The sequence below is a fragment of the Sceloporus occidentalis genome, unplaced genomic scaffold (assembly GCF_023333645.1).
Source record: "Sceloporus occidentalis isolate IW3139 unplaced genomic scaffold, rSceOcc1.0.p SCAF_8, whole genome shotgun sequence".
NCBI lineage: Eukaryota > Metazoa > Chordata > Lepidosauria > Squamata > Phrynosomatidae > Sceloporus > Sceloporus occidentalis.
Window position 1 is genome coordinate 24,895,223 of NW_028316988.1, and position 10,374 is coordinate 24,905,596.

Below are 10,374 nucleotides of genomic sequence, written 5' to 3' on the forward strand. Positions count from 1 at the left end.
GCACCCTCCCTCCTTCCTCTCTCTCTTTTTCTCTCTCAGCCAATCACAGAAGCCTTTCAAGGTGACGGGGAGGGAGGAAAAAACGTTGTTTACCTCACAGAGAGAGAAAGGAGAAGAGCTAGTGGGCGGGATTAATACGTAGGCGTGGCCTTGTCCTTATATGACGAACGATGGGCGTGGCGCGCCTTGGAAGTAGGCGTGGAGTTAGAGTGATATGCATAAACGGGCGTGGCCATGCGGTGTTTACGTCAGGAATGGGCGTGGCATCACCGTGTTTCAATGAGAGGAGTGGGCGTGGCTTAGTAGGGGGTATATAAAGGCGGTTGTCGGCGCTGCTCCGTCCGCCATTTTGTGAAGCCGACGGGAGAAGGAGGATCGGAGGTACCGCCGCGGAGGGATCCGAGGAGGAGGAGGAGGAGGAGGAGGCGGCGGAGGGGGGAGAAGACCCGACCGGATGGTGAAATCCTCCCTGCAGCGGATCCTCAACAGTCACTGCTTCGCCCGAGAGAAGGAAGGGAATAAAAGGACCTACGCCAACGCCGCCGCCGAGATGCCCGCCCTGCCCGCCAGCGCCGCCGCTTTGAGGAGGTGAGGCGTTAGGCCCCGCAGGGAAAGACTCCCACGCGGCCTACCCGCCTCGCCTTCCAGGGGAGAGAGAGGGAGGGGCGTGGCCCCGAGTAGCCCCGCCCCTCGCCTCCCCCACGAAGTGGTTTTGGGGGAAGAAGGGGCTCCTGTCAAGGAGCCTTGATAGGGCTGGCTTACCCCCTCTTCCCAAAATGGCCGCTTTTATTGTCCCCAGAGCAGGATCCCTGGGAGGAGACACATTCAGACGCCTCTTCCCCAAAATGGGGTCTTTAGGTGCCCAGTTCCCCCCCTCTTTCTCCCCAAAATGATCTCTCAAGGTGCCAGCTTTATCCCCTTTTTCCTTCCCAAAATGGTCTCGCCGGGTTCCAGTTTAATTCCCCTCTTTTTCCTCCCCAAAATGGCCTCTCTTGGTGCAGGTTTCATCCTCTTCCTTACCAAAAATGGTCTCTCTGGGTCCCAGTTTTATCCCTTTCTCTCTCCCCAAATGGTCTCCCTGAGTGTTAGTTTTATCCCCCTTTTTCCTTCCCAAAATGGCCTCTCTGGGTGCCAGATCCCTCTCTTTCTCCCCAAAACGATCTCTCAAGGTGCCAGCTTTATCCCCTTTTTCCTTCCCAAAATGGTCTCTCTGGGTTCCAGTTTTATCCCTTTCTCCCAAAAATGGGTATTTGTTTTATCCCCCTTTTTCACTCTCAAAATGGCCTCTCTGGGTGCCAGTGTTCTCTCCTTCCTTCCCAAAATGGTTTTACTGGGTACCAGTTTCCTCCCCCCCCCCCATTTTTCTATCCCTCCCAAAATGTTTCACTTGAGGCACCAGCTTCCCTTTTCCTTCCCTCCCCAGAATAATGCACCGTCTCCTTGTCACCCCAAAACAATCTCACACGGCATCAGTTTTCTCCGTCCACCGTCCCACGAGAATGGCCTCAGGAGGCGATTGATTTCTCCCCAAGAAAGACCCAGGAAGCACCCCCTTTCCTTCTCCCATCCTCCAAAATGATCTCACGAAGCCGCATCTGTTTGCCTCCCCAAAATGTCTCCTCCCCAATCTCTCCTCCTCCTCCTCCACCAATTTCATCAGCAATTCCTTCTCCTCCTTCCCCAAACAGCCTTGGAATGCATCCACACTGGAGAAATAACCCGGTTTGGCACCGCTTTTCAGCATCCTGGCTCAAGGCTATGGAATTCTGGGAGTTAGGAGTTTGTTGTGGGGCCTTCCTTCCTTAAGCTCTGCTCCGCTCTGGGCCCACAACAAACTCCTAACTCCCAGAATTCCATAGCCTTGAGCCAGGATGCTGAAAAGCAGTGCCAAACCAGGTTATTTCTCCAGTGTAGATGCAGCCTTAGTTTCCCTTCTTCCCTCCACAAAACAAAGCCACCCCAGTATTCACTTCTTTACCCAGCGTGAACAGCAGGGAAGAATTTTCTCTCGCCCTTCCCAAAGTAGATCTCCCAGGCATTGGTTTATCCCTCCCGCTTCCCCCAAAATACACAGGCCAGGTGCTTGGATCTACTCATATAGGATGGAGTGAGCTTCCCTTCAGCCAGAGTGACTATTGATAGGGTCGGTGGAGGTGTAGTGGACTGAAGTATAGCGTGGTAGAGGCCGGAAGAGTAAGTATGGTCCAAAACACACTGCAAAAAGGATCCAGTTTGAGACCACTTTACCTGCCCTGGCTCAGTGCTCGGCAATCCTGGTATTTGTAGTTTTGTGAGACGTTTTTAGCCTCTGGTCCAAAGCACACTGAAAAAATAATCCGGTTTGAGACCGCTTTAACTGCCTTGGGTCAGTGCTAGGCAATCGTGGGAACTGGAGTTTGTTGTGGCACCAGAGCTCTCTGCTAGAGAAGGCTCAGTGTCTCGCAAAACTACAGCTCCCAGGATTCCCTAGTATCGAGCCAGGGCAGCTAAAGCGGTCTCAAACCGGATTATTTCTGCAATGTGTTTTGGACCTTTATGACTCAGTTCCCTGCCTTTTCCCCTTCTCAGGGCGACAGTGGTTGGTTGTTCTCTTCTGACCCCACACAAGTGTGTTTGTGAGAGGGAGATTTCAGGTCACAAAGGAGTGTGAGAGGAGGTGAAACAAAAGCCCTCTCTTTGTCCCTTAAAGAAAAGGCATTTTTTTCTTTCTCCTGCAAGTATTAGTTATCCATCACCCAAGAAATAAGATCTTCCACGTAAACGTTTTGAGCAAGAAGTGAGAACTCACTCGCCGTCAGGAATTTTTTTTATCTCTATGCTTTTTTTATCTTGATCTGGTTCCCAGAACGTAGATATTAGGTTTCTACCATCCAGGCCTTGAGATCTTGGTCAAGTAGGGTGGCTGGTGGATAAGAGCGGAAGGTGAGTTTTTCATCCCTCGATTAAGAGAACTCGCATCTGCTTTGGGTTATCCTTTCCTCCCTCAGTAACAAAAATGGCTACCCAGCTTCCTTAGGTGAATATGAGGAATCTGAGTTGCAAAGGGAATGAAGCCTGTCCGTTTTCATCAGGGAAAGTTCAAATCGGTTACCTCCTTTGCCTCCCCACTAGTGCCATCCAGAATTTGGAACCCAGGAAAGAAGGAGGTCCCATTTATATATATGTATACATATATACATTGATATGAGCCAGCATAATGTAGTGAGTTGAGTGTTAGACTACTCTGTTGGAGACCAGGGTTCGATTCCCTCCACTTTGGGAGACTTTGGGCATGGCACATGCTCTCGGCCTCAGCGGAACGCAGCGGCAAACCATCTTTGAACAAACCTTGCTAAGCAAACCATATGATAGAGTTGCCATAAGTCGGAAACTATGGTCAGCTTTCCTTATCCATGGTTTTTTTTTTTATCCACGGATTCAAGCATCTACAGCTTGAAAATATTCCAAAACAGTATAAATTCCAAATAGCAAACTTTGATTTTTCCATTTTATATAAGAGACACTATTTTACTATGCTATTGTATTTAGTGGGACTCGAACATCCATGGATTTTGTTATCCACGGGGGGGTTCTGGAAGCAAACCCCAGCGGATACCAAGGGCCCACTGTACACAACAAAAATATACCTTAGTGCAGGGATTCCCAAACTTTGGTCCTCCCAAGTGTATTAGGCTTCCAGCTCCCTGAAGCCCCAGACAGTTTGGTCAACAGTCAGGAATTCTGGAAGCTGAAGTCCAAAACAGCTGAAGGGCCAATGTTTGTGGGATCATTGCCTTAGTGGTGGTTGTATCTTTGGGGCGGGCAGCGTAGAATGAGACCCACCAAATACTGCTGTTTTCTTGTCTCTGGTGGGTTCTTAAAATTTACTAGGCCAGGAAAAAGGGGCTGGTGAGAACCTGGTCATTGAGGAAAGCCTAAATCTTAGCCTTTAGGGTAAGGCCATTAGGGTGAGCTGCAGCTCAAGCAACTAATATTTGTGAAGCAGAGGTGACCCATTTAAAAATGTGTTCTGTGGAAGGGAGAGTTGGCAAAGCATGGGGCCGCTGTGCTATAATCTTTCCAGGGCCCTTCCATCGCGCATCCCCTCCCAGGAAGAGGAAGGTCTTTCTGTGCTGCTTGAAAGGGAATGAAAGCAAGATCTTAGTCACTGCCACCCAGGAAAGAACAAGGTTCATTCAGTGTGTGTATCTCTGTACCCCTCAGAAGGCTCATTCATTATATAGGACCTCTCCCTCTCTGATCTAAATGGGAAGAAGAAACACAGGCCCTTTATTCATTGGGGGAACGTTCTCCTCTTCCTTCCACGGAGATGTCTGCATATTTAGGTACCCACCGGCAATGAAAGAATGAGGCCTCAAATGCGCACAAGATGGCCATTCATGGGGGCACGTTGGTGGATTTTTTTCAGCTCTTCCCTGCCAAAAAAAGCATGGAGTTTGCTTAGATTTAAGCACCCAGGAAAGAGGGCAGCCCTATGCAGAACATGGGAATAGCATGATTATGTTCTTTCACCATCCAAAGTACCAGGGTCTGAGGAGAGGTTTCAGAGGAGGCCAGTGTCCTTCTTTTGTTGGGATGCAAGCAAATGGAGCACATTCCCCCTTCTGTGAACAATAAACATGCTTAGTGAATGGCGAGGCAGAATTATGTACCTTCCCTCTCTCATGTTTGCATCTTCAAACCCTTTAGGATTAGGAAGGGATAGTGTAGAATGTAGTCATTACTGGGATGTTGACTACTCATAGGGACCATTCGCTAAATAACCTGTGTAGGTATCCCTCCAAGAGCATATTCTCCTATAAAGGAAGTTAATACTCAATTCCTCCCTTTTTGGTAACACTGGGCATGAGGCTGCTAAAGTAGGGAAAGATCTTGAGTAACACTGAAAGGTGGTCAGGGCTTTTAGTAAAGGGAGAGCTTTTTATTTGTGCACTTAAAAAAGCAAACCTTCCACAAGCTGGGTGCTTCTAGAAGGTTTTGGACTACACCACTCCTCCTTCCTAATGGTTGGGGTTGGTGGTGGTGGGTACAGTACAAAGAAACTGGGAAGCAGGTTGGGGAAGACTGATGTTGAATGCTACGTTTTGGTGTGACCAGGAGAAAGAGGTCCCTCCGGAAACATTTCTTCCCTGGGCTTGAGTAAATGAGAAGAGGCGTATAAGGCGAGTGTGGTTTGAGATGTAGCTGCCCATTTCAGGAAGGGAAGGGCATGCTGGGGGAATTTCCATCCCTTTGCATTGTGGGCTCATTAACACCCAGCTTCCTCTTTTTGTGGGGCGAGACCCAAGGCCTTGCCAACCGTAGCTGGGACCTCTTTCCGCTTTAGCTGGGGACTGATCTGTTGATTGCTAACACAGACATTTTATTTTTTGTCGCTGCAGGCATTTCAGCTGTTTGGACTTAAAACAACTGTAAGACCTTCACTGTGACTTATGGCAGCCCTAACAATGGGATTTTCTCGGCAACATTTGTCCAGAGAAGGTTTGCTTTTGCCTGCTTCTGAAGCTGAGGCCACTTAGTGGGTTTCCACGGCTGAGGGGGGGCTTGAACCCTGGTCTCTCTTGAGTCCAAGTTCAAAACAGCCCACTACCCCATGCCGACTCTAGTTACATTTATATATCTTGCCCTTCTAATGAGCTAATGATTTATTTTGTCCTCGCAACAGCTCTGAAGTAGGCCAGGCTAAACTTCAATAAGGACCTGACTCCCAAATCTGAATTCAACACTAAATATAAATCCAACACTAAATAAACATTCAAACCACTGCCCCGTACTGCCCTTCTCCTGACTGTAATGCTGCCCATAAAAACTGGTTTGAAACCTAACCTCTCCAGATCTTGCTAGTAGGTTCCAGTACTGCCATGGCAGTGGTCAGGGATGGTGGAAGTTGTAGTGCAACAATTCTGGGGACCTGAAGAAGTCGCTGGCCGCCACATAATGATGGGGGTCAGGCCTCGGTCTTGAGTTGGTCGCATCTCCCCACCGTGGGCTTGAGGGTTCACCTTTTGGGTGTCAGGATGAATTTGGTTCATCCTAACCAGAGGAGGAAGGATTGTTTCTGTCAAACGCAGGTAGAGGAATCAAAAAACACCAATACCCATCTTTCAGTTCAGGACTTGTAATTGCAGAACACAAAGGTTGAGCAGTGCTTGGTTTGCAGTGCAAAGCACTTTAAAAGTAATGAATCCAAACAGTTAAATCCTCCAGGACGTAAACAGTTCAGTGGTTCTTATTAAGGACTTTTAAATTGCATCATTGTAGCACTGTGATTCGATTCTTGACTGCCATGGCAACATCCTCTGGACTCCTGGGATTTGCAGTTTGTATGTATGTGCCTTCATGTCAACTGTAAACTAAGGGTGACTCTTTGAGATTCATAAAGTTTTCTTAGGCAGGAAATGCTCAAGAGGTGGCTTTACTAGCTCTGTCCTCTGATGAAATATAGCCATTCAGGGAGGGAATGCTGAATTCTCAACTGGAAGGCTCTAGTGCCTCCCTGAACTGCAAATCCCAGGATTTTCAGAGGCTGCAGCTGGGAAGTGGAATTGTAGTGCTGTAATTGTGTAGTATAAAAGGAACCCAAGTGGCAAATGGTGATAGAGGCACAAATGGCTTTGACAAAGAGTCCTGATAGGATGATGAAGCTATTTGAAAAGACACCGGTGTAGACATGCACAAACATTTTATCTGTACTTAAGAAGCCAGTGAGTTAAATTTGTAGTGTCATGGAGGGGGGCATAGTTCTCCTTTTAGCAACACTTGACAACACCTACGGCACAATGGGTTGTTACACAATTGTTCAGGGAACGCTGAGTTTAAGGAAGAGCCAGGTGGTGGAGTGGTTTTTTGGCCATTTAAAATGGTGGATGAGGATTTTTTTTTTTTTGGCCTGTTTGTAGTGTTTTGTAAATGGCTGCTGGCCGGATGGGTTGTGAGCGTTTTCCCCGAGGGGAACGGAGTCTGTGCTGCATCTGCCGGGGTGACGCAAGCTGCGTTGAGCCTGCCGGGCAACGGATGGTGCAGAAGGGAGGGGCAATCCAGGTTGCCAGAAAGGGGGAAGGATTTCATTTGGTTCAGCCGGCTTAATGGTGACACTAAAGCCACCTCGGCCCTGCACAAGTCCTGGTTGAAACCTATTTCAGTTGGCCGGGACATCTCCACGGTCATTTCAGCTCTCGGATTACTGTGAGATGAGACTGTGGCCGTATTGTGCTTTTTTAAATCTGCAGGTTTTAGGGGCCTAAAAATATCCCCATAGGCATCAGATCTGGTCTGGTCTTGGAACCTAAGCAGAGTCAGCTCTGGCTAATACTGCGATGGGAGATTGCCAGTGAATATTAGGTACTGTTGGCTATATTTTGGAGGGAAGAAAAAGCAAAAACACCTCTGAGGGTTCCTTTCCTTAGAACATCCTTTCATGGGTTGCCATAAGTGACTTGGAGGCATATATATGCTTCTGATAACTATGGAGACCTTGTTCTCCTTGCCCCCCAATTTATGTCTAAAAACAGAACAAGATGGATTAAAATATCCCACCTTCTTGGATAAGACTTAACTTTATATGTATAGGAACCCACTACTTGCTACCTTGTGTATTTATTATATGCTTTCAAGCACATATGAATGTACATAGAGTGATCCATATGTCATATGACACTGACATATGGATTACTCTATTCTAGGGTTTTCTTGGCAAGATTGAGGGGTTGCCCTTGCCTTCTGAGGCTGAGAAAGTAAGACTTGCCCAGGGCCACTCACCCAGTGGGTTTCCATGTCTGAGTTGAACCTTGGTTTCCTGAGTCCAAATCGAAAACTCAAACCACTGCACCACGCTGGTTCTCCTTGCATGTTAGCGTCTTCACTAATACATCTGTATTTTTCTCCTTTCCAGTTCCAGGGTGGCCTTCAATTGCTGTAGTAACCTGGGTCCAGGGCCTCGGTGGTGCTCCTGATGCCCCTCACCCACCCCTGAAGATCCCAGGTGGGCGAGGGAATAGTCAGAGGGATCACAATCTTTCAGCTAATTTATTTTATTCTGTAAGTATGCATGGTCTTTATAGTATCTTGGCTCTTTTGTTTAATGCTTGAGAAGGGGATGAGGTGGGGTGACTTCCAGGCAGTATCCTGTAACTTCTGATGGCACCTGTCTTGTACAGTGAGGCAAAAGAGCGTGCCAGCAGAGGATCTTGTAAAACTGTATTATCCAGGGAGAGCGAGACATAAAACCTAAGTCCGCGTGTTCGTTGATTGGCATATTTCTATTTCAGTGTCGCCTTTGGCTGCAAATAGTTCTAAATCTTCTTTGCCCTTCCCTAGGATAATCGGCTGAATGTAACAGAGGAAATAACATCCAATAACAGGACAAGAATCCTCCATGTCCAGTCCAGGCTGACGGATACCAAACACATCAGTTGGAGAACAGTGTTGAACAACAACAACTTATACATTGAAATTCCCAATGGCGCTCTGCCAGAAGGGAGCAAAGATAGGTAAGCTGGCAGTGATGCTGACATTGTGTTGCAAGGACATGGAAGGGCATCAGTGGCTTTTAATAAGTTCAGCTTAGTCAACAAGTACCCTTATTTCTTCAGCCTATTGTCTGGAACTGCCCCACAATAAGTCTTGAAACCTCTGGATGTGGGTTTTCTCTTGTCATGTGGCTGTCTCTTGTGGCATTCAGTGTGTATCGGACTCGGAAGGGACTCTTGATAGCATCTCGTCCATTCCTTTGTCATGCAGGAAACCACAAATAAAGCACTCCTAGATGTTGGCCTTCCAAAGATCTCCCATGAAGGAGAATCCATTACCCTCTGTGGCAATCTGGGCTATTGACACACTATTTTTCTTAATGTTGAGATTGAATCGCCTTTAAATTTGGAGCAGAAAACAAGCTTGCTCCCTGTTATGTGTGATATCCCTTCAGAGGCTGAAAGACTGCTTATCTTACCACCTAGCACTCTCTTCTCCAAGCTCCCTAAGCCATTACCCATAAGTTTTGGCTCCCAGACTTTCCCCCATCTTGGTCACCTTCCTTTGGGCATGTGCCAGCTTGTCAGTATCCTTCTCTTTGTTGCTTGGTGGAATTTGGAGCTGGGGGAGAAGAATTGGATCCCTGTCAGTTTTGGCAGAGAAGCAAAAGAGAGGGGAACTCGTTGGCCCCATATGAGATGGTTCCTTACTTTGGCTGAGAAAGGGATCAGTTGAGCAGATTCATGGAAGAGTGTTTGCTCATGAAGCCACCATGTTCAGACAAGGAATGCAGAAGAGCAGATTGTCAGGGAAAAGAAAAAGCCACCTATTGCTGTTTTCCCAGGCTGACTCTACCTGCATTTTAAATCCTTAGCGCTAGATCTACCTGGTAGTGTTGGGCAGAGCAGATGAGGTCCAGGACTGGTCTGCTCAGAGCATCGAAAGCTTATCATTGTGTCAACATCTGTTCTGTGGCTTGCAGTTTAACTGGTAGAGTGTTGTTGCCTGCACTTGTTTTGCTGACTTCCCCTTAAAACCGCAGCCATGTTAAGTTTGGATAGAGGGAGGAGAAAGCGTCTCACCCACTTCCTGTTTTCAGTTTTGCAGTTCTTCTGGAGTTTGCTGAAGAACAGCTCCAAGTAGACCATGTGTTTATTTGCTTCCACAAGAACAGAGATGACAGAGGTGAGTCAGTGGGAACGGGAGGGCTATATGAACCCATTGCTTTAGAAAAATAAAATACAAATCCGCACTGCTTAAGAGATGGGCGGCAGCAGCGGGTTTGGTCAGCTGTGACTTTTGGGGTCTTCCAGCCCTGTATTCACTTGTCTTTAACCTTTCCTTTCTCCTCCGCCAGCCTCGCTGCTCCGTACTTTCAGCTTCTTGGGCTTTGAGATTGTGAGACCGGGGCATCCCCTTGTCCCTAAGCGACCCGACGCTTGCTTTATGGCCTACACCTTCGAACGAGACTCTTCGGAAGAAGAATAGAATTTGCAGTGTTTTTGCCTTGTAGAGCTTTTTCTTGTCCTTTGTCAGAAGATGAAATCTGTAGAAATTTTGTCAACATCTTATACATACGCATATCTACGTGTGTGTGTGTGTGTTGTGCGTGCGCATAAATGACTTCTTTGTATGGATTATTGTGTCAGGCTGCTCTGGTGGTGGTGGTTGGGGAGATGTTGAAAATTTCCAACTTTTGTCATCTTTCTTTCTCCCACTTTCTCTTTTCTCCCTTGCATTTTGTCCGCATGTTGTGACCGTTCAAAAATAAATGCTCACTCCAAATTAGCAGTATATTTCTTGGAAGTTTAATATTGTGTGTTTGTGATACTGAAGTATTTGCTTTAATTCTAAATAAAAGTTTATATTTTACTTTATTGCTGGTTTTAAATATTTAAAAAGGGA

At 47.1% G+C, this 10,374-nt stretch overlaps 1 protein-coding gene across 1 annotated transcript; it reads left to right on the top strand.

The window, feature by feature from the left end:
• Positions 1-349: 349 nt before the first annotated feature.
• On the top strand, positions 350-10,346 carry OAZ1 (ornithine decarboxylase antizyme 1). Its single transcript, XM_089535555.1, is given in 6 exon segments — positions 350-588; positions 7,892-7,949; positions 7,951-8,037; positions 8,317-8,489; positions 9,569-9,654; positions 9,827-10,346. Coding segments are annotated over 6 exon segments (669 nt in total). The 5' UTR covers positions 350-454; the 3' UTR covers positions 9,958-10,346.
• Positions 10,347-10,374: the final 28 nt, after the last annotated feature.